Consider the following 23,752-nt stretch of genomic DNA (forward strand, 5'->3'; position numbering starts at 1 on the left):
GGGAATGGTGGACCCAGATTTGGGCTTTATTGCCTGGGAGGCGGGGCTGATGGAGGTGCCACTGGCAGAAAAGAGAACCGAGAGCAGTGGGGGATTCAGGGCGGCGGCGGGGCGGCCGAGGGCTGACAGGGGCCCCAGTGGAGAGGGCCAGAGAGCCCCAGGAAGCCGCGCGTCGGGGCAGGTGGGGGGACGGGCAGAGGCGCTGCCCAGAGCTCTCAGTGGATGTCTGGGGATGAGGGTGAAGCTGTGGGCTTGTCAGAAACCTAGTCTCCACCGGGAACGTGGACGTCCAGAGACGAAGGAAAAGAAGGAGGCATGTCTGTAAGGAGGGCGGCGTGAGAGCACCTCAGCAGTCGGCACCGGGAGGGGCCGGGCTCAGGCGCTAGCAAGGGCCCTGGCACTTCCTCCTGTGCCTCGGGTTTGCTCTGTGAGGCAGGAGCGGGCAGTGGACCAGGTAGCCTGCGGAGGAGCAAGGTTTGGAGGGGCTGCTGGGCCAGGGGAGAGCTGGGAGGGGCACCCCCTGAAGCCGCCTAGGATGGGACCCTCACCCACCTTAGCCAGCTGCCCACAGTGAGGATGGCAGCGTCCCCCCAGGGCCCTCTGGGGGGCTGCCTGCCTTCCCCAGGCAGGGCGCCCCGCCCCTCCCCACCCAGGCACTCCCAGACCTTGGGTCTTTGCTCCATCAGAGCCGCAACCTGAGGGCCTCCTCCCCAGCAAGTGATCCGCTGGTTACCGGGAGCCCACCCACCCTCAAGGGAGGCTGTCAGGGGCTCCCGATGCTCCCGGCTGCCAAGCCCCGGAAGCACCATCATCCCTCGAGGTGCTCAGAGCCTGCCAGGCCCGCTGCCAGGGGATTCCAGGGCAGAGCTCTAGGGGAATTCCGCTCAGAAGGAAGGCGGGAAGGGCCCACCAGCCCAGCAGGTGCCTGGCCTCCTTGCTCCGGTGCCAGGCAGGGTTTGGCAGGTTGTTTGACGTGGGAACTCCTTCTTCTCTCCCTGATGAGTCCCTAATGCGCTTAGAATCCAGGAGTGGCCTGACAGCGGGGCCTCAAGCCCGCTCACCCCCTGCGCAGGCTGGAGCAGCCCCGGGTGGGGACGGTCGCCCATTGACCCACGAGCCGGAGGAGCGCAGCCTCTGGCTGAGGGCGCAGGTGCTGGTCCCACCCTGCGAGGAGAGCTCATCGCCAGCCAGTGACTGGGAGCCAGGGGGGCCCCATGCTGGTCTCTGCCAGCGTCTGGCGGATAAAATACAGGACACCCGGTTCAATGTGAATTCCAGATAAACAACGAGTCATTGTTTAGTAAAAGCGTGTCCATACACATACACTGAAAAACCATTGTTTATCTGAAATTCAAATTGAACGAGGCGCCGCGTACTTGCTGTATCTGGCGCCCGACCCAGCTGCGCGCACAGCGCAGAGGTAGGGTGAGAGCACCTCCCCCCGCACGCCGCGCTCCGCCCGCGCTAAGCCACGCCCACCTGGATGCTCCTCCCCGCCTCCCTGCCGCTGGCCACGCCCCCGTCCTTCCTCCTCGGTTCCTGGCCTTTTTCTCCCCGGTTCCCAGGCCCTGACAGCCCCTCCACCGACCCCCATCTGCACGCCCCTCCCCCTCCGCGCTGAGGCTCAAGGCAAGTGAGCTGAGGGTGGAGTGAGTCGGAGCTGGAAGGCAGCCCCGGCAATCTGCGGGATACCCCCTCTTCAGACCAGCCCTGGCCCCTTGTCCAGTGTGGGTGTGCACACGTGCAGGAGTGTGTGTACACGTGCGTGTTTGCAAGCGTGTGCCTGTATATACACAATGCATGTGTGTGCATCAGGTATAAGGGTATACAGGTGTATACATGTGGGTGTGTACATAAAAACTTGTGTGCCTGCAGGTATGTGTGTGTGCACATGTGTGCTTGCAGGTATGTGCACATGTATACACTTGTATGCATGCAGGATTGTGTGTAAAATCGTGTCCATGCAGGTGTGTGCACGTGTATACACAGGTGTGTGCATGCAGGTGTCTTGTGTGTCTGCACACGTGCACGTGTATGCAGGTGTGTGTGCGGGTGTGTGCGTTTCCCATTGACGTGGTCTCATCAGCACCGGGGTGGGAGGAGCCGGCGATCTCACCCACCGGCCTCTCGGGTGGTTTCTGCGACCTGCCAGAGCTGGCGCGCGTATCACTGCACACTCGTGCGGGTGTTTAACGTCGGTCCTCTATGAAGCGGCCACAGAGCAGATGAGGCTGGCGGCCCCGCGGGCCCGAGTGTCCCCACCAGCTCGGAAGTTTCCGGGTGACCCCTGGGGACATAGTGCCACCTCCGGAGCCGCGGTGAGCAGAGGACGCCAGTGCAGGAAGGCCTCAGCCCAGCTCCTGGCCCGGAAGGGGTTGGCAACGCCAGGTGTCCTGGCCCCTGCCCTTGTCCTCGTGTGTCACTTTTAGCTTGCGCTCCCTTGTTTCGGCTCCTCAGGACGGGCCCAGGCCTGTTTCTACGGCCGCAGCTCTGCCCGGGATCGGGGCTCCGCGAACCGGGCGGCGACGCCCTCTGCTGGGCGTGGAGAAAACACCAAGCCCGGCGACCGGGCCGAGTACCGGACCCGCCGGGGCCAGAGGACGCGCTGGGCGGCGCGGACCCGTCTACAAGGCGGGGAAGGGACCTCCGAGGAGGGGCAGTCATCAGACCCGCCCTGCCCGGTCTGGGTAAAGAAAAACGGAGCCGCTTCCCACGTGGGGTGGGGATGCGAGTGTGCCTCCAGCATCGCTGGGCATCGACTGGCTCTGCTCCCCCCACGACCACCCGCGTCTGGGGACGTACGGTGTCCCCAGGAAGCAGCCCGGTCCCGAGCCTGTCTGCTGCGTGGCTTCCAGGCTCAGTTCCTTGTCCGTACAACCTGAGCTGTTTCCAGCTTTTCACTATTATGAATAAATCTACTAAAGGCATCTCATACAAGGCTTTCCGTGGGCAAATTGTTTTTATTTTTCTTGAGTAAAAGCCTAGGAGTGGAATTCTGGGCCATAAGGTAGGCGGATGTTTAACTTTGAAGAAATTGCCAAGCAGTTTTCCAAAACGGTTCTACCATTTCACACACTCCCCCGAACAGCATGAGTTCCAGCCACCCCACACTCTTGCCAACACCGGGTTTTGTCTGTATTTGCAGTTTTACTTGTTGGGTGTGAAGTGGCACCGCAGTGTGGTTTTTAAGTCAAAATCCCCTGGTGACTAGATGGCGGGTTTCCATCCACCTGCTGGCTTGCTAGAGTCCCCTTGCGAAATGCCTATTCAAATCTTTTACCCATTTTTTATTTTATTTTTTGCCTTTCATTATTGATATGTAGGAGTTCCTTATATATTCTGGATACAAGCCCTCTGTCACACACACAGTCTTCTATCTCCTCCTTTTTGTGTTGATTCAATGGGTTGTGTAATTGTGTGCTCCAGTAATCACGGTATATATATTCAACTTACTACAATCTATTTTTTATTAACCATGAGTCCCTATTAATATGTACAATTCAAATTAAAATTTTTTTTATTTTATATTGGAGTATAGTTGATTAACAATGTTGTGTTAGTTTCAGGTGTACAATCTATTTTGAATTAATATTATACCTTACATATAATGTAATAACCTTACAACAACATGATTTCATTTACCCCCACCCGTCTGTCCAGCTACTGTGAGCATGTATATACTCACACGTCTACTTAGGTTATAAGCTCCACAATTTATCATTTTTGCTGTCGGTTGTCTTTACACCCACACGCTCGCCATTCCCAATGCCCTCTGCATCTCCCAACCACTGCGCCACCAGGGAAGCCCTCCTTCGGTACTTCTTGTAGAGCAGGTCTGCTGGCAATTCATTCTACCACTTTTATCTGAAAATGACTTTATTCTACCTTGAAGGATATTTTCACTGGTTGTAGAATTCTGGGTTCACGTTTTTTCTTTTGTTTACTTTAAAGATGGTTTTCTGTTGACGTCAAGCTTCCACTGTTTCTGATGAGACGTCAGGTACCATTGGTACCACTGTTTCCCTATATCGAATGTGTCTTTTTCCTCTGGTGGCTTTTGCAATCTTCTCCTTCTATTCTCGGATATTTAAATATGATGTGTCAAGATGTGGGGGTTTTTTTTGTCTTTATTCTGGTTGGGGTCTCTGATCTTCTTGGATCTGTGGTTTGGTGTTTTTAATCAAATTTGGAAAAATATTAGCCATCATTTATTTAAATGTTTTTTCTGCCTCATTCTCTTTTCTTTTCCTTCTGTGACCCAATTACATGCATGTTAGACTGCATTATATTATTCCTCAGTCATGGAGGCTCTGTTCACCTTTATTGTAAATGTTTTTTTTAACATATTTATTTATGGCTGCGTTGGGTCTTCATTGCTGCACACAGGCTTTCTCTAGTTGCAGCAAGCGGGGGCTACTCTTCGTTGTGGTGCACGGGCTTCTCATTGCAGTGGCTTCTCTTGTTGTGGCTCATGGGCTCTAGAGTGCAGGCTCAGTAGTTGTGGCACACAGGCTTAGCTGCTCTGCAGAATGTAGGATCTTCCCGAACCAGGGATCGAACCCGTGTGCCCTGCATTGGTAGGCGGATTCTTAACCACTGTGCCACCAGGGAAATCCCTATTGTAAACTTTTTCCCCCTTTCTGTGCTTCAATTCAGGTAATGTCTATCGGTCTATCTTCTAGTTCACTGATTCTTTCTCCTGGATGGTCCAGGTAGCTCTTGATCCCATGCAATAGATTTGCGAATACAGATATTTTCCTCTTCAGGTACAGGATTTCTATTTGGCCCCTTTTAGAGTTTTCCTAGCTTTCCAAATCTCCCCATCTCATTGTTCATTACACACATATTTCCCTATAGATTCTGATCATAGCTACTGTAAAGTTTGCATCTGTTAACTCCAATATTTGCACTGTCAGCCTCTTTCTACTTGCAGTTTCTTCTCTTGATTATGGGTCACATTCCCCTGCCTGTTTCCCCAGGTGTTTAACTCTGTGGCCAGTTCCTTCAGCCTCTCAGTTGTTGTTTGTCTCTGGGTCCCTGGGATCTTGTCCTCTGTGTGTGCACTTCAGGAGCTGGACAGGACTTGAAAGAAGTTAATAAGGAGACATCGGGGCTCCCCCTGCTGGGGTTCCCTCCTTCCTAGGGTAGTCCCCTTCCATTTCTAGAGACTCTGCAAGCCCCCAGCTCTCACCTTGGGCTCCCCTGTCCAACCAGCCTGCTGCCTCCATTCGAGTGCCATGCCCATGTGCCACAGGACGGGGCGTACCCTCAGAGAAAACGTCAGACAAACATGCTTTCGGGGGTCGCATCCCCTCCACTTTCCACCTGCCCTTGGCCCTTGTGCAGCTCCTTCAAACAATTGTGTACTTTTTTAGGCATTGCATCCAGAGTTCACAATAATTATCAACATGAGGGTCAGTCTAATGTAAGTCTCTCCACCAGTATCAGAAGCCAGAAGTCAAGAGGCAAAACATTGAAAGACAATTTCGATGGAAAGTGTCCCATCGGAGCTTCTGCAGCCCTCACCAGCCCATGGGAACAGAGTCAACCCCTTTCTGCTGACGTAGGAACTCAGACCCCAGCAGCCTCCTCAGGCTGTGGTTTGGGGTCCCCAGGAACTTTGGCACGCTCTTCCACCAGCCACAGGCCCCTCACTGCTGCGGAGAGCTGCCACATTCTCCCTGCCTCCACTTAAGCCCCTGCCATTTGCTGCCTTCAGGGGTGGTCACTCCTCTTGTTTCTGCCCCACCCTCTCTCTTCAGGGCTCAGACCAGGGCCTGGATCTGGACTCCTCTGGTCCCCCCCTTCCCCACGCACCCTCACCCCAGCACCCCCGAGATGCTGGCCATAACTTCCTCCTCCTGGGTCCCACCTGCAAATCAGCTCATGCAGCTTGAGGTCTGGGGCCAAGGCTTGGCAGCCGGCTATTCATGTAAAGGTCCAGCCCTGTTGCCCCACGCACACCTCACCCTCCAGGGTGATAAGTGATTTCAGAGGAACAGCACAGGAACCCAGAGCTGGGGCGGTCCCTAGAGCCAAAGGAGAACCTCAGGCCAGGGGCAGCGTGTAGTGAGAAACTCCGGAGGTCCCTAGAGTTTGCTTTGGCGTTCAGAGCCTGACTGGGGGGAGCAGGGAGGGCTCCCTGGAAGAGATGTTGTGGCAGCTGGACCTCCCGACGGGCACACTGGGGCGTCGGGGAGTGGGCGGCACAGGTGGTAAGAGGCGCTCTATGCAGATGGTCCCCTGACTCACGTGCAGTGAGGCTGGGAAAGAGCAGCGCTGGCGGGAGGGCCCCGGCCTGGCGCCTGGAGTGCGCGGGGGCTGGAGCCGCGTGGGTGGCCATTCTGAGGGTCTCCGTTCACGCGTGCTCTTGGCCCCCTTCTCACCGTCCCAGACGTTTGGTGCCGCAGACTGGGAGGTTTTCCACATCGGGGAGAGGGTGTTTCTTGCCGTCGCGAATAGTCACCGCTACGACGTGGAAATGCAAGGGCAAAACGACTCCTACGTCATCGACTCCGTCATCTACGAGCTGAACGTCACCGCGCAGACGTTCGTCAGGTTCCAGGAGATCCGCACCTGCAGGTACAGGAGCACGGGGTGGGGGGCGGGGATGCAGGTATCCAGGGGGACCCGCTTCCCGCCCGGCAGCCCACAGACGGCAGCGCGCCTGTGCCTCCCGGAAGCCACGGGTGCCCCACCCGCTTCTTGGAGGTGTGACGTGGTCTCACTCCCCACTCCCTGCAGACCTACTTTCTCCAGGGCCAGCTGAGTGATTGTGGCTCCTGTTGTAATCTTGACTCTGCTTTCAAACGATGTGGCTTGTGTGTGTGTTTTTTACAATTCCGTGTTTTTAAATTAAATTCACAGCTGTGTGCAACCATCACCACAGTGGCTTTAGAATATTTTCATCACCTCAAAAAGAAACCCCACCCGTTAGCTATCTTTGCCTCTCCCCCCACCTCCCCAGCCTCTGGCACCCACCACTCTGCTTTCTGTTCCTCTGGGTTTCCCCATTCTGGACGTTGCCTGTGAATGGAATACACAGGATGTGGTCTTTTGCGTCTGGCTTCTTTCACTCGGCATGTTTCCAAGGCTCATCTACGTTGTACCTCAGTGCTTCACTCCTTTTAATGACTGAGTCATATTCCGCTGTATTTATTTACCACGCTTTGCTTATCCCTCATCAGTTGATGGATATTTGTCCGTTTCCACCTTTTGACCAAGTGGTGTGCTTCTGAAGAGCAAAAATATGCTTCACGTTACTGTCAGTGGGCTTGCTGTCATGCTGCTTTGGAGGAAGAACAGGAAGTCACGCCAGACGTTCACTTCCTCCTAGATTAAAGCCGAAGCAGCTTCTGATGTGAGCTGTGGGGCAGTTTAAGTCAACTTTGCTGTCTGCGTCTTTTCCGCGGCCTCGGCTTCAGAACCCAGCTGCGACTGGCAGAATACCGCACGGGGACCACACGGCTGCCCTGCTGCCTGCAGCACGAGGTGCTGCCCCTCAGTGAGCATGGTCATGGCCACCACTCTTTTTAATGACCGAATCGTGACTGGCCATGCCTGGAAGTGGCCTGAGACAGGATCCCAAACAATAGAAGAAGGAAGCAGTGAGGAGCCCCAGGGCCCCCACTGGCCTCAGCCCCCCTGCATGTCCCCAGGGACCCCTGTGGGCCCTCTCACATCCAGGGTCCTGTAGGAGCTCTAGGCCGGCGCCCTCGGTGCCCCACTGAGAAGGAACCCAGGGGTGAGTATCGACCAAGAGAGAATGGCCCTCTACTGCCTGAATAAGCCATAGCCCTGAGGCCACTGGATGCAGATGCAGCGGCCTGACCTTTGGCATCCAGTGACTCCCACTTGCTACAAGGCTGTGGCCTCAGTTTCCTTATCTGGAAAGTGGACACAGGACAGTAATGCAGTAATCAGAGAGGTGATTGGGGACCATGGCTGATGCCCAGGTTGGCCTCCTTGGATAGACAGGGCTCTGGGATGTCCTTCCTGGAAGCCCTCTGTCGGACCCCTGGGAACTGAGCCATCTCTGAGCACAGACTCACCCTTAGCAAGTTCAGGAGGCACTTGGTGAAGACAGGATACAGTGGTCTGTTCGCAGTAAGAACCACAGCTTGCAAATGTAGGGGAACGTCTCTATGTCAGCAGACCCTGCTGGCACCTGAACGGCTGTCAGGGAAGGAGCGGGTGAGTGGGTGACCTCATGTCCAGTGTCCTCAAGTTCCCACCTCCAGAGGGTGCTGCAGGCCTTCATGGAGTGACCACGAGCTTGGGACTGCTCCTCTATTTCAACCTCTTCTAAGTGAGTGACCTTTGCACCCATGTTCATAGCATCAGCGTTGACACATGTAACCCAAGTGTCCATCGACAGAGGAATGGATAGACAGAATGTGGTCCATTCTTACAATGGAATATCGTTCAGCCCCAAAAAGGAAGGACATTCTGACAACTGTGAAAACACGGATGAACCTTGAGGACATGTTGCTCAGTGACATAAGCCAGTCAAAAAAGGACAAATGGGGCTTCCCTGGTGGCGCAGTGGTTGAGAATCCGCCTGCCGATGCAGGGGACACGGGTTCGTGCGCCGGTCCGGGAAGATCCCACATGCCGCGGAGCGGCTGGGCCCGTGAGCCATGGCCGCCGAGCCTGCGTGTCCGGAGCCTGTGCTCCGCAATGGGAGAGGCCACGACAGTGAGAGGCCCGCGTACCGCCAAAAAAAAAAAAAAAAAAAAAAAAATGGGCAAATGCTGTACAATCCACTGATATGCGGTCCCTGGAGGAGCCAGATTCACAGGGACAGAAAGCAGGACGGTGGGGGCCAGGGGCTGGAGGAGGGGATGGGAGGGAGTGTTTCATGCGGATGGAGTTTCAGTTTGGCAAGATGGAAAAATTCTGGAGACGGACGGTGGTGACGGTTGCACAACAGTGTGAATGCGCTTAATGCCACTGAGCCGTGCACTTCAAAACGGGTAAAACGGTTTTGTGTTATGTGTGTTTTAGTACAATTAAATTTTTTTTTATTTAAAAAAGTGAACAATTAATTTGTATTTCCTGGGAATAGACCACTGGCTGTGTGACAGAAAATCGCTCCCCCTTCTCTGGATTTTGGAAGTGGGATCTACCGCCCTGAATTCTGAGAGTAGGGGGAGAACTGGCTGAACTCCAGCCCTCCGAGTTCCATGGCAACATCTCCGAGTCCTGTGTCCTAATGTCTGCTCACTTGCTTTTGCAGTGCTCTGGACTGGGAGTTCTTCTCAGTGGGAGAAGATTATTTCCTGGTGGTTGCAAACTCCTTCGACGGAAATACCTTCTCGGTAAACAGTATTATTTACAGGTAAAGGCTGTGCCCCTCTCACCACCTCGGTTCACCTGGGGTGTGCGTGCCTTCCCCGCTGGTGACCGCAGGCTCAGAGCAAGTCACAGGTTATCGGGCCCTGTGGGTCACCTGGCACCCAGCGCACCGGAGTGCAGGCTGAGTCTGGGTGATGCCCCTGGGTTAGCCAGGTGACCACTAGTCTCTCTGATGTTCACGACTCTGGATTCTGGCCAGAGATGCAGTGTGTGGATACGCTAATTCGAGAGTTATTCGTATATCATCCTGTTAAATGTTTCCATCCAGGCCTACGGTAGGTCCCTCTGTTTTTCATGTGTCCTTCGATAAAATTTTACACTGCGTCACAGAGGCACTGTGGTGTTCGCAATACCTTCACTTCTGGGAGTTTTCTGAGTTGTAAGCACATGTCCATTTCCATCTGCGTATCCTGACAATGGATTGTTGTGTCTGGCCATCCAGCCACGTTATTATCTCTTTCAGTTCTAATGGTTTCCTGAAGAAATGTCTGTGGGAGCTCTAGAGGTATAACTACGCCTACAAATAAAAGCAACTTTGCCTCTGTATTTCTAATGTTTTTACTGCTTATCTAGTTGTCTCAATTAGCTAGAAATTCCAGGATGATTTTGAATCGTAGGAGCAGGGACCGGCCGTTCCGTCTGACTGATGTGATGGAAACGGCCTGGGCGTTACACAGTTTGACAGGATGTGAGCAGTCTCGCCCCGCTGGCATTCTTTAGTGCCTGGCGTGCATCTTCCCGGTCAATCTGTTGACATAATGATTTATGAGAGGTGACCTTGCACTCCGGTAGGAGCATCACTTATCGAGGATGTGTGCAATTATTTAACATGTCACTGGCTACCAATCATTATGATTGATTTCAGGGTTTTGTATCTGTCATAGGAAATGAAATTGCTCTGTGATTTCTTCTGGACACTTGATATGGAACCTAACTTAATAGGCACACCACCTACACCTGTGGGCTGGGAGAGTTTGAACAGTAGGACTAATCTGTTTTCTTTACGATGTGGTTAAATTCAGTTACAAAGCCGTCTCGGCCTGGTTCCTTTTCAATAGTGTTTGTGGAGCAGCTTGTCCAGTCTCTCCCGTGGCTATTGGTTTAATCAGGTTCTACGTCTCTTACTGAGACAAGTTTGCTTATCTATACTTTATTAGAAAAATCATCAATTTTCTTTAGACTTTCTAATTAATTGCTGTTTTCAAGAAGACAAAGTAATTTTTAAATTTTAAGTAATTTAAAACTTTTTTAAATTTTAAGTTAAAATTTTTAAAAATTTTAAGTAATTAAAAAATTTTTTTAATTTTAAGTAATTTTTAAGGTTTAAGTAATTTTTAAATTTTAAGTAATTTTTAAAGTTTTAAAATTTTAAGTAATTTTAAATTTTAAAAATTTAAGTAATTTAAAAATTCATGTGGAAGAATAAATTTTCAAAGATGGCCAAGCAAATGTTGAAAAGGAGAAGAGTGAAGGAGGTCCTGACAGCACGCAAATAAAGCAGTATGATTTTGCTAAACATAAACAAATATGTAGAAGGAGTAGAATACAGTCCAGAAAGGAGCTGATCTTTCACAATCATCTAGTGTGATAATGCTATATTTCAGCTCCGTGAGAAAAAGACGAATTAATAAAATAATTTCCTGTAATTTTCTGTCCACTTGGAAGAAAACACACCTATACCTCTGCTTCATATTATACACAAAGAAAATTTTATAAGGAGCAAACACCTAAATGTCAAAAATTCAACAACAGAAATATTAGAAGAAAAGCTAAGATGACTTTGTAAAACCTCAAAGTTCTGCAGAGAAGATGTGAGACATTCCATAGGCTGGAAAGAGGCCGCCAGGCCGATCACCTACGTTTAAAGGTTTTCTATGGAAAGGGCGTCCCATTCAAAATCAAAGGACAAACTGTCCACAACACATATGGCAGAACAGGAACCCCACAAATTAATAAAAGATTTTTTTTGAATTTGGAAAAATGGGCAAAAGATATGAATAGGGGTTTTGGAACTAAAAATGGACAATGTGAATGAACGTGTTAGAAGCTGTTGTTTCAGAGCGCGAGGATGACGCATTTCCCCCATCTGTTTGGACGCTGTTTAAAGACCCACAGTGCTGAGAGTGTGTGTGTGTTGGGTGGGGGGGGGCTGGCCCTTCCCCACCAGGACAGAAATAATCCCAACATTTCCAGAAAGTCATCTGGAAAAACATTTAAATTAAAACTACGACTGCTTTTGATCCAGGCGGCCCACTCTGGGCCTCCACCCAATGGAAACAGAGCTACCTGTCGAATCCCTTTTGAAGGGCAAAACCTAGAAACCGCTGACTGTGCCAGGGCAGGACGAAGGGCTGGGTGCAGCACCCTCATGTGGGAGCGGGGGTCACAGAGCCGTGTGCCGGCAGTGGGGTTCCTGCATCCAAAGACGGGTGCCACACGCGAGCGGTGCCAGGTGTGTGTCTGAGGGCCGTGCCAACCCCAGCAGTGAGGAGGGGGCTTCAGCTCGGACCCCGCTATTAACCCACCAGGAGCACCTCCCCATCCCCCGCCCAACGGAAGCATCCGAAGGCACTCTGGGCTGGGAGCAGGACCCTGGGTGGATCAGAGCAGCTGAGGGGTCTTGGACAGGGCAGGTTCCCCCTCCCGGGCCTCAGTTTCTTCTTTGCAGGCTGAGAAGGCCCCTCCTGGCCCAGGTCCCCGCGATTGTAACCTGGGGGGATTGTGAGGCTGGGATGCTGGGCCCTTCCATGCTGTGCCCGGTGGGAGAGGCAGGTGAAGAAGGCCTGGCGAGGATCACGGCGGAGGGGGGTACAGTGGGAGCCCCGACGCCCAGGCACCTTCTCCTCTCCCTGAGAGCAGCCTGGCGCCGGCGCCCCTGTCCCGAGGCCGACAGTGTCTCTCCCCACAGGTGGCAGGGGTACGAGGGCTTCGTGGCCGTGCACAGCCTCCCGACCTTCGGCTGCAGGGACTGGGAGACCTTCCGCACCGCTGCCGGCTCCTACCTGGTCTACTCCAGCGCCAAGGAGCCGCTGTCCAGGGTGCTGAAGCTGAGGACAGGGTGATGGGGCCAGGGACCCAGGAATGGGGCCCACCTGGCCGCACCCCAGAACCTCACCTGAGAAGGAACCTCCAGGGACCAGGACGAGCCTGGGAGAAGCTGTGGCTTCCAGAGCCACCACCTCGCCGCCCCTGGCTCTTGTCCAGCTGGGGATGTTTTCACTTCCAGCCCAGTAACCGTGGTGGCCAGACTCATGTGGCTCTGTGGAGGTCCAGGTGGAAGGCCAGAGCTGCCCCTGCAAATCTGGTGTCCTGCTGGGATTTTGCTTTAAAGGAAAAGTTCATACAAAGTTTTACCTCAAAAACAGCGGAGCCTGGTCACCTTCCCGCGGTGCCCACCACGTGGCCAGATGCTCAGCTCTGCTTGGGGACCCCAGACATGGGAACCGGCTGGATGCCGTCTGACATATTTGTACCAGCTATTTATTGATTCTGTCTATACTGAAATATATTTATGATGCTCTCTACAGAAAGCACTGCTGCGTCGGTGTGTTTCTGGCGGGGACTCGACCCTCATCAAGAGCAATCACCGGGCCGTAGCACGCACTCTGCCACCACAGCCCCATGTGCCCTTGGGTCCCTGGTCACCAGCACGCCTCTCCTCTGCAGGAGCTTTTTCCTCCAGCCTCAGTTTACCCATGAGTGCAGTGGGGTAGGGTCAGGTCAGGAGTCCCAAGCATGCATGGCACGGGCCTTGTCTCCTCCCTGAGCCCCACCCATGGGAGACCCCGGGTCGATGGGACCCTCTTGCCTCTGCACCCAGGCTGGTATCCCCGGTCATCGTGGCTGGCCTTGTGGGTGTACCAGATGGACTGGCAGTGCCAGCGCTCGCCCAGCTCCTCCCATGTCCAATGCCCTGAACCTACACTGGGCATGGGCCTCCTACCTCCCTGGGATGGCTGCTAGGTGTGACATGACACCACCCCAGGAACCTAGGGGAGGAGGAGGGGAGGTGCCATCACCACCGGAAGCCTCCTCGGTGGAAGGGGAATTCTCCATGCCAGGAGCTTTGCTGGGAAGACCCTATGGGGTCCACATCCATCCAGGAGACCACGGGGCAGGAGCCAAGCCAGGCCTAGTCCACTACCCAGGCCCCGCCTGCTCTAGGATGGGATATAGGAGCCAGGACCTCAGCGGCAGGAAGGCCCCATGCTTGGTCTAACGTTCTGCTCTTTCCGTCTCGAAATTCTGGCTGACTTTTGCCCAGGATCACACAGCCGGGGGCACGGTGGCAGCTGCAGCCAGCCGCCAGAGTCCTGGCTCTCCGTGGTCGGTTCCACGTGAGAACTGGGGAGGCCCACCTGCCCAGGAAGGAAAGCTATGTGAGCCTGCTCCCTGCCCATCCTGACCAGATTGGGATCTCAAGAACTATGACCAGGGTGCTTCTTGAATTCCCAAAGTGGAGATTTTTCTAGAGCCTCCTTCGGGCCAGTAGCTGAGCCATGTGCCTCGGGCAGGCTGAGGCTGACCTTGGACAAGGATGTCCCCTGCCCGGGAGAATGGCAAAGAACGGGGGGTGGGGAGGGGGGCTCTGGGGCCAGGCCAGGGCACCTGTGTGAGAGAGACGGCCCGGGTCTAGGACGCCCCCGGGGCAGTTCCCTGCCCTTGTATACGCCGCGCACTTTGGAGAAGGAGGATGTGCCCCCTCACTCCAAGTCAGCTTCTGCCGCTGCAGTCCCGCATCCCTACTGGACCCACATATCCTTGCTGTCGTCCCTAGGCCTGGCTGAGTCCCTGCCCTGGGCACCCGGGGGCCCCAGAGGGCCTGACCCGGAGGGTTATGGATCTGCTGGTGCAGGGAGGGTGGGCCGAGGTGCCAGAGAAAAATGCAGGATCCCTAGTTAAACTTGAATTACAGATAAACCATGAATGCTTTTTTAAAAAAATACATAGCCCCAGTGTTGCATAGAATATATACTAAAGGAGTTCTTGGTGTTTATCTGAAGTTCAGATTCAAGCAGGCTTCCCGTTTCGACTTTGAAATCAAACGTCCCCTGAGAGGGACGCTTGGTCGGCTGGGGGCTCTGATTTTCACCGGGATTTGAGGCCGGGCCTGAGCAGCCCGTGAGAGGGACGGAAGGAGGGTCACGGGCCAGGGGGCCTGCAGGGAGGCAGCCTCAGTCAGGGCCGGCTGGGGGCTGGGGTGCCACGTCACCTCGGGCTCCTTGCACAGGTGGACCCGCGGAAGGGCCCCCAGAGGCAGGGCCCCCACACAGGAGAGGGGCAGCTTCCGGGCCAGGAACACAGCAGGGCCTCCGAGACCCCTGTCTCCACGCCTGGGATGGTTGCCTTTTGTGTGTCTGGACGAGACGAACGCTTACATCAGTGGACTCTGGGTAGAGAGATCGCCCTCTGTGACGTGTGGGGCCTCGCGCAGTCAGTGGGAGGGGTTCCCCAGCAGACCGCCCTGGGCCCGGCGCTGCGCGCCGGCTCTCCTGGCTCTCCCCCAGGCCCACCTCCCTGCAGGGTTGGGGCTCGCAGCCTCCAAAATCCCCCGAGCCGATGCTGATCATGTCTCCTCTCTGCACACTGCTCTCCTGGAGAGTCCTCCACCCCCAGCCCCCGAGGACACGGTGCTCAAATGGGCAAAGGCGCCCGGGAGTCAGGACGGCTGTGTCTGGTCCCGTGGCCGAGCCTCAGTGGCCCCAGTACCCATGAGGGAGGGGTCAACTGGGCGCTGGCCGTGCTCCCCAAGCACCCCTCCTACGCGGCTTCTCTCTCCCTTGGGCGACCCGGTTGTCCAGCTGGTGCCCAGGGAGGAGGAAGGCAGACGACGGACACCAATGCCGCCGGTGCAGCAGAGACAGAGGGAGGGGCCGCCTCCTGTCCCTGCCCGGGGCTTCGTCCGGACCAAGCGGTGCCACCGCATCCCTGGACGATGTCCGATCTCTGCTCCACTGGGCGGAAACAAAAAACGTCAGTCGAGATCTGTGTACGTCATGAATGCAAATCAGAGGGGGAACAACGCAGAAAGCATGACGGTATTTACATCTTTCCAGGTCAGCTTTCGGGCTTCTGTCCTGTTGATAAACATTCCCAAGGCGCGTGCGGCTCCCGGAAGTTTGCACGCAGTGTGACGTGACCGCATTCTTGTCCCTTTGACACCCATGTCCTATTTCTTCACAGCCACACCCTGGGGTTTGCTGGGCTGATCACCCTTTGTTAATCCACAGAGATGCAACGGCCTTTACTGTGGTAAACAACACTTCAAGAACATCTTTGCACAAACTGCATTTCTTTGCAGTTTCTTCTTCAGGGTCATGATTTCCTGGAGAAATAGCGTCTGTGGCAGTTTCTGCACTCCCTTACCTCCGGGGCTCCCCTTCCTGAAACCCGATCCAGGGGAAGGATGACCAGACATTCGAATAGCACCTCTTCTACCAGCTGTCCCCCCCAGACCAGACTTTACCTACTTCCCCATCTGCCAGGCATGTCAGAGCCGTGTTGCTGGCAAAATTATCTCGTTTTCACTGTGGTCACAGCTCCTGGCCTTGGGGCTTGCTGGACTTTTCCTGTAGGCACCCCTTAACCTCGCCACCAGCACACAGCCCTACCCTCTGGCACACTCACACTCACACACACACACACACACACACACGCCTCCCCACACGTGCACACGTCCCCCCCACATGCTCACACACTCACAAACTCCTACACTCATCTCACCTGCTTACGTCACTAAACAGCATTCATGGAAGTTCAGATGCTCACGTTTGCTAACTCATTGGTGCCTGCTCCTCTCCTGGAACTTCGGGGCAGGTGCCCCAGGGGCTCCCAGGTTCCTCACGGAGCAGGCGCCCCAGGTGTGCGGTGCTCCAGCAGGACCGTGAAGAGCACAGCTTCCCTGTCAGGCCGAGAGGGGCTACTACCCCGGTTTTTCCACTCACTGTCTGAACTTGAACTAGTTACCGAACCCTCCCAGGACCCTCCTCCCTGTGACGTGGGTGCCCTGCGGTCCCAGCACAGCTCCTGGACCCGTGGGTGGGCGGTAGAAGCCCCGCATTCTTGTCACTTACCTGCCCACCTGTTTTCCTGATCAAAGTTGGACTTAAAATCACACTTGAAAGAAAACGCTGAGCCTGTCCTACTTTTGATTCTAGATTCATTGATTTAAACCACATGCTAGCAAATCGAAGCTGTCAGTAACACGTAGTGTCCAAGGATAGTTTAGTCACTGACGGAAAGACAGTCAATACTGGAGAGCCCTTAAAATAATCTGCTGTGCCAGAAACATGGGAGCAAACCCAGAGGAAAAGAAAGGGCGTCTCAGAGAGCCCTGTGGTTCTTTTTATGACTCAAATTTTACTTTTAATTGTGTTGAGGACCCTTATCTTTGCTTAATTTTAGTTTGATTTAATTTATTTAATTTCATTTAAAACGCACCGAGCTTAAGTGTTCTGTTCACTGAGTTTTGCCAACTGTACAGTCCGTGGAACCGCCCCCCAAACAAGGCTGGGGGTGTTTCTGCCCCCAGAGTCTCCTGTGCTCCGTCCGGCCACCGCCTTCCACGATCTGCTCTCTGTCGCGGGAAGCCCTGCCCGTCTCGGGAGTCCCTTCCGTGGGACCACGCAGCACACCGTTTCCCCCACTCAGCTCAGTGTCTCTGACATCCACCCGAGCTGTTGCCGCTGCAGGCTCTTCGCTTTCCCTGCTGGTTTCTGCCGTTCGCTTGGCGGCTCTAGTCCATCGTGTCGGTCGCCCATCATTCCTCCTCCTGATCTGCTTTGGGATAGTTGCCGTTTGGGGCTGCTGTAAACATCATCGAATAATTTTGTGGGGATGCGTGTGTTTACTTCCCCTGGTAAATATCTGGGAGCCGGCCTGCGGGGTCGCAGGGTCGGTGCCGGCTTCGCTTTGTAACAAACTACCAAGCTGTTCTCCAAAGCTGGGACCCACTTCCACGTCTGTAATTCCCATAACGACAAAGAAGCTCTCAGGCCAGAGGCCAGCAGTATATTTACCATGAGACACTCGAGCCCTCAGATTATAATCAGGGATGTGCCCAGGGGCCTCATGGAGCCACTGTTTATGTACCAAAGTCCAGGCAGTTCTGGCCTCTGCGGTGAGAGCAAAGGACAGAGAGACACGATGGGAGAAAGGAGACAAAGTGCCATGCCCTGCGGACGGTCTCTTTGCTGATGGAAACTACTAGAAACAGCACAAGAACTTTGTGAGTTCTGTTGACCATTAAGCGTGTATAAGGATCCGAGCCCTCCCTCCCTGTCCTACCTCACTTCCATGGAGAGAGGACAGCAGACTAGCATCACCCGCATGTCCACAGAGCAACGGGCGGCCCCCCCTTAGTGTCCGGTGTGGCTGTGACAGATTATCACACATTTCGTGGCTTAAGACGACGGGACTGCATTGCCTCACAGCCCTGGAGGCCAGGGGTCCCACCCAGGTCTCACTGGGCCAAAGTCAAGGTATGGGCAGGGCTGGTTCCGTCTGAGGCTCCAGGGGAGAATGTTTCCTGCCTTTTTGAGCTTCTAGAAGCGCCCAAATCCTTGGCTCTCGGCCCCTCCTCCACCTTCCAGGCCGACAGCAGGCTGTGGAGTCTTCATCACCCCGCCCTCTCTCTGGACCGCTCTCTGCTGTCTCCCCTTCTGCCTGTAACGACCCCAAAGGCTGCATTAGGTCTACCTGGAGAGTCCCGGATAAGGTCCCTTCCCCAAGGTCAGCTGATTGGCAGCCATAATTCCCCTTTGCTGTGGAACTGAACGTAGTCATGGGTTCTGGGGCCCGGAATGTGGACCTCTGAGGCTGTATTTTGCCAGCCACTCCCAGGGGGTCTGACCCCTCCCCACTTCTACCACGTGGAACAGCTGGGACCCCTCCTGCCTGGTGTCCCGGGACGCCTGCTCCCCGAGAGGGCGCAGCAAGCCGGGAGCTTCCCTCTGGCCAGCGGGGTTGGGTTGCGCGAGTACAGAGCTACATTCAGGCGGGTCCCTCAAGTTTTTCATCCAACAGGATGGTAACGTTCGCAAAGATGGACAGTCCGCCTGTACACAGCAGTACCTGCTTAAAACTGTCTGAACTCCTTAGAAACAAACTCTAAGGAAACCATAAAAATCAGACCACAGGATGGACTTCCCTGGTGGTCCGGTGGTTAGGAATCCGTGCTTCCACTGCAGGGGGCACCGGTTCAATCCCTGGTCAGGAACTAAGATCCCGCAAGCCGCATGGCATGGCCCCCCCCGCCGAAAAAAAAATCAGACTGTGGGAGATAGATGAAGATTTGGACAAATCTTCAAACTGATATCCTAACATTGTCAAAATTTCCCAAGTTCCAATGCAGTTTTTATGTGATGCCAATCAAACTGCCAAAGCTGCCCTTTTTAATTAATGAAGCTCCACCTAACATCTCAAAGAATTCATAGGCAAAAACATTTTGAAAAAGTGAGGGAAAGCTTGGACTCCAGTATGAACTATACTAAAATTAAACAATTCAACCTGGTCTTAGCATAGTACGGAAAAGTTAAAGTTATAGGTGTTGGAAATAAAAAGAGTCTGGAATAGAATTTCTTTTGCTATTTGGAGGGAAATTTTCTAAAGGTAAAAACAATGGAAGTAAATGAAGTCAATGAAAAGGGAAGATAGAGGTAAAGAGATACAGTTTATATATTTGTCAAACACATAACATTGTGTCTTTTAAAAATATAAATAAGTAGCAATGCCAGCACAGACTGAGGAGCCATCAGGACTGGAGTCATTCAGACCGTCAGTACTTTGTGTGAGGAGCCTTTACAAACCAATACAAACAGGACGTCCCACACAGACGAGAGCAAACGTTCCCAGCGGGAGAAATCCAAACGGTGCAAAACAGACTAAATTGGTGAGTTACACCCACAGGTCATCGAGAGAATGTCACAGCCCCAGGTGCTCCGGGGCCGGCCGCGGTGACCAGGACCTGGCCGGGTCCTTCTCTTGGGGCTGCTAAACAGTTAAAACCTGCGCAAAGCAGTTCTTCTGTTTGCAGGTTACTGGCTTGGAAAACCTCAGTCTTGGTGTCCTCATTACTGTGATGTCCAGACTGACAGGCTCTGACTCCAAGGCGACCTCTCAGCCCGGGGCAAGGACGGGAGGGTTGGCATCCACTCCGCGCCCTTGATCCAGTGACCCCTGCAAGACCGCTAAGCCCAGGGGAGCCTGGAGGGGAACCGGGTCCTGCTGACCATAACCCGGGCCATCCTCTGGCAACACCACTAACCCCAGGTGATAACCACGCCCCAGAGAGACAGCAGGACCCGGTCCTTCCGGCCAAGCAAGGCCCACCCTGGCCGGTGCCCTGCGGTGGGCACAGGGGAAATGCCAGCTGAGCCAAGACAGCGGGGTGCCCAGGGCTCTGGGGAGCAGGACGGCCCGAGGGGGCCGCTTCCAGCTCACCTGTGCAGGCGGAGGGGCCGCCCTGGGGGGGCCTGGCAGGGGCAGCAGCTCGGAGCTGTGCCGGGGCACCTGGGTCAGGGCCCGGGTGCCCAATCTGCAAACCGCCTCAGGCCACAGGCCCCTCAGAGAATCCCAGCGTAGGGGGGACCCTGCCCAGAGATGCGTCCAGGCCCTCATCGCTGACCTTCCGGAGGTCTGAGTGTGCGTGTGTGTGGCAGGGCAGGCGGAAGGGGGAGGAGGGTGCGGAGCCGCGGTGAACACTCCTGTGGGGTCCCTGCCCCGGGCTGGCGGGGCGCTGGGAGTCGGGTGTGACTGGATGAGATAAGGGCCTTTGAGCAGGTGACGGCTCAGTGTCCTGACTGTGCTGAGAGCTACACCTGCCACAACTGCAAAGCCAGTGACTGGTCATCATATGTTTACATAAATGTGTTCTTTCGGGATTGTCTCCGTATCTTAACTGCTCTGATGTCACTGCCCGGCTGCGGGGGCCTCATGGGCCGCCGCCGGCCGTCTCTCTGCCGTCCACCGCTGCCCAGCAGCCCGGTCACGCCCCAGCTGGAGCGCGGCATCTCGCACGACCTTGGGCAAGTGCTCTCAGCGCTCGGCGCCTCAGTTTCCCCGTTCGCGAGCGAGGGTCAGCTGTCAACACGGGCTCTGGTGTCAGCGTCCTAGCCTGGTGGCCGCTCTCCATCTCCTCCCAGGCTGCTTCTGTGGCCCTTCCCTCAAAGGCCGCCTCCTCTCCAAGAGCAGTCAGGAGCAGAGGGAAGGCCAGCCGGTGGGCTTGTCTCTCCACCTCGCTTTGCACCGAACTCCAGGCGGCTGCGTGGCTGCTCCTGGCAGCTGAGTCAACCACGCGCCTGCCCTCCTTCTGGCCAGTGCTGTTGCCATGGTTACAGATGCAGACCCTGGCACGCCTGGGTCCCAGTGAGGGCATCTCCGTCCCTGGCCGGCACGGCTGCATGCAGAACGGGGCCCGTGAGGCCGGGCTCTGCTCTGCCTCCAGCTCTGGCCACTCTTCAATCTGGGGCTAAGCCCGGGACTTGCCTCTTTGTTTTGGCAACACTCCAGGGCCCAGATGAGGACTTCCGGGCCTGGGTGTCGGAGGGCCCAGATTCCAGCCCCACCCTGCCTGTAACGAGCCGACTCCTGCACCCGCCATTTCTACCCCTGGACCTCGGAGTCTTGGGTTTCTTGTCTGAAAATAAAAATATTCGCGACCGAGCCAGGCCCCCGTGAGCATCCGCTGAGGTGCCCTGCCCGGCGGTACGTGCTGTCCACGTGCCATCGTGGCCGCTGCTCTTTCCCGGTGGGCAGCCTGCCCTGGGCCCACCCGGGGGCCTGAGCGCCGATTTCCATGCCCGGTTCCTACAAGGCCGTGCAGCTTGGCCGCCGCTGCGCCCGATCTCATCGCCATCCGTCAACACGTCCCCCGTGGGGCCCCCTGCGTGCAGCCCGCGCCCCGGCCTGCCCTCACCAACTCCGGGCCCGGGCACCCACCCAGAGGCCCTTCCTCCAGTCCGGGTCCAAGCTGCCGCCCCTAAAGGGCTGTCCCTCCTGACACGCGGCCTCCTCAAGATCCTGCACCCAGCCTGGCGCTCGGGGCGTCCCCAGCGTCTGCCCTCAGGGCCCCCGGTTAGGCGTCGGCAAGGCCTCGCCTCTCTCCCCAGCCCGGGGGGGGGGGCGAGGCTGAGCGGGGCCCCCAGATGTCCCCTGGGCAAAGGAGAAATGAGTGCGTGTGCGCGCGTGCGTGAGCGCGTGTGCGCGTGTGTGCGTGTGCGCGTGCGCGCGTGTGCGTACGCACTCTGCGGGCGCGTCCGCCGGCGGGGGCGAGCGTCCAGGGTATGGCCCTGTGTGAGCGTGAACGCGAGCACCTGTGGGCTCGCCTGGTGGGTGTGCGCGCGTTGTGGTGAGCGTGGGGGTGTGCGCCTGGGCGAGCACGTGCGTACACGTGCATGAGTGTGTGCGCACGTGTGTGCACACTGTAGGTGTGTGGCGTGCGCGGGTGTAGGGACCGCGGAAGCCGGCGGGCTCGGAGTTTCAGCCCTGCTGTGGCGCCCGCACTGCGGCCCTTCGTCTGGGAGGGTAGCTCCCATCTCGCAGGGAAGGGAGTAAGGCCAACAGGGGACGTGAGCTCCTGAGGTCACTCTTGGTCACCCGGCCAAGGCATTAAGCACGTGCTGACCCCAAGAACTGGGACTCAGTGAGGGCGAGCAGGGCGGCCACGGAGCTCAGATGGCCACATCTGCTCTGAGCACAGCAGCCGCTCCCAGAGCAGGGAGACTCCTAGTTCCCGAAGCTGCTCTAACAAAGGACCGCACGCTTAGCGGCCTAAACAATACCAATTTATTGTCTTAAAATGCTAGAGGTCAGAAGTCCGAAATGGGTCTCACTGGGCTAAAACCAAGGTGTGCAGGGCTGTTTCCTTCCAGAGGCTCCAAAAGAGAATCCATTCCCTGCCTCTTCCAGCTTCTAGGGGCTTCCTGCGTTCCTTCCTGCATTCCTTGGCTGGTGGCCCGTTCCCGATCTTCACAGGCTCCCGGGATTAGGACCTGGACATCCTTGGGGGCCACTGCTCTGCCCCCAGAACTGACCTGAAGGGGGAGGTGATGTGAAAGCAGAACTGGCTCACTGGGTGCCAGGCGGCGCCCCTGAGGGACCCCGGCAGCAGTGCTAACAACCTCCAAACGGCCAACAGCCTTCTCGGGGCAGGAGAGGGCGTCTCGACTGTAGCTGCTGTCGACGGCCTTGAAGTAAAGACTCTCCCGTGACAACCTCAAGCTGCCATCACGGTGTCGACTGACTCACAAAATTCCTCAAAACCTGACAACCGGCCATCACGAGCCTGCTCGAGCCACTCCGGGCGGGCCCAGCACCCCCTGCGCCCCATCCCTGGCCCGGCTCTTCTAGCCGTGGGCTTGCAGTGCTGGCGGCTCCACGACACGGCAGGGTGGGCAGCGAGGGCAGGTCGGGCCCGGGGGGGTCGCAGAGCCACAGATAACAGAGCCCCTCCGCAGCGGACTTAAGCACAAAGGTTTATTGAGGATTCGCAGATGGTAGGTGGGGAGGACAGTAGAAAGGGGTTTGCGGCCAAGCCTCCGGGAAAGAAGACTCCAGAAACCGCCCCAGGCTCCTGCCATGGGGGGAGCTGCCACGAGTCCAGAACATTCCATCTCCTCCGCAGTCTGCAGAGCCTCCTCCCCAGGGAACTTAGTCCAGGACCCAAGTCTCGTGCAAACGCGTCTTGGACAACGGGCTGCAAGGGAGGCTGGGGAGCACCCGGCACAGGGCTGTCCAGCCCCCCCCTTAATCCCCTCCCCTCCGCCCCACCTCCTCCCTGGAGCAACTTTCCTTTAAGAAAAACACAAGCAGGTTTAACCCCAGTCCCACGTCCAATTTAAAACTGTCGTCCACCCTCCCTGCAGGGGGACTGAGGGACCGGGTCCCCGAGGTGGGGGGCAGTCCCTGGTTCCAGCACCAGGGCCCTTCCCGGAGAGGAACCGTTTCAGGCACCCTCGCAGCCCCAGCCTCGAGGCCCTCCTTCGGCCTTGCAGCCGACCTCGAGGAGGGGCCTGGAGGGACAGCCTCTGCGTGTCACGATGGCTCTGCTGGGGGCTCAGCAGTAAGCCTGCTCCTCCCCCAGTGCTGGACCCCCCAAGGGAGCAACTGTGGGTGTCTGGGGGCCCCAAAGTCCAAAGGGGAAGGGAGGCGGGGTGTCAGGAGGCTGTGAGTGTGGGGTGTCCCCTCCTAGGGTCAGGATGAGGGGCGGGGCTCTGGTTTCCAAGGGGACCGCCCACGGTGAGGCCAGGGACCAAGAGAGCAAGCAGTCTCACCCCGGCCCAGAGCGGCTGAGCAGGGGGACCGGGCTCCCGAGTGGCCCCATGAGCCCCTCACTGCCCCTGCCCTCCCCTCTGGCCCCATGGGAAGGATGAGAGGCCCAGCTGGGCGGCTGCCAGGA

At 56.0% G+C, this 23,752-nt stretch overlaps 1 protein-coding gene across 1 annotated transcript in view; it reads left to right on the forward strand.

Moving 5' to 3' along the window:
• Window positions 1-12,548, forward strand: part of TSPEAR (thrombospondin type laminin G domain and EAR repeats) — an 85,025-nt gene extending 72,477 nt beyond the window's left edge. The window contains exons 10-12 of the mRNA XM_024119999.3: window positions 6,395-6,582; window positions 9,239-9,340; window positions 12,266-12,548. Of these exons, the coding sequence (XP_023975767.1) occupies window positions 6,395-6,582; window positions 9,239-9,340; window positions 12,266-12,419 (444 nt within the window). The 3' untranslated portion in view covers window positions 12,420-12,548. The remainder of the gene's footprint in view (window positions 1-6,394; window positions 6,583-9,238; window positions 9,341-12,265) is intronic.
• The last annotated feature ends 11,204 nt before the right edge of the window (window positions 12,549-23,752 follow it).

Source organism: Physeter macrocephalus, chromosome 8, assembly GCF_002837175.3.
Source record: "Physeter macrocephalus isolate SW-GA chromosome 8, ASM283717v5, whole genome shotgun sequence".
NCBI classification, from domain to species: domain Eukaryota; kingdom Metazoa; phylum Chordata; class Mammalia; order Artiodactyla; family Physeteridae; genus Physeter; species Physeter macrocephalus.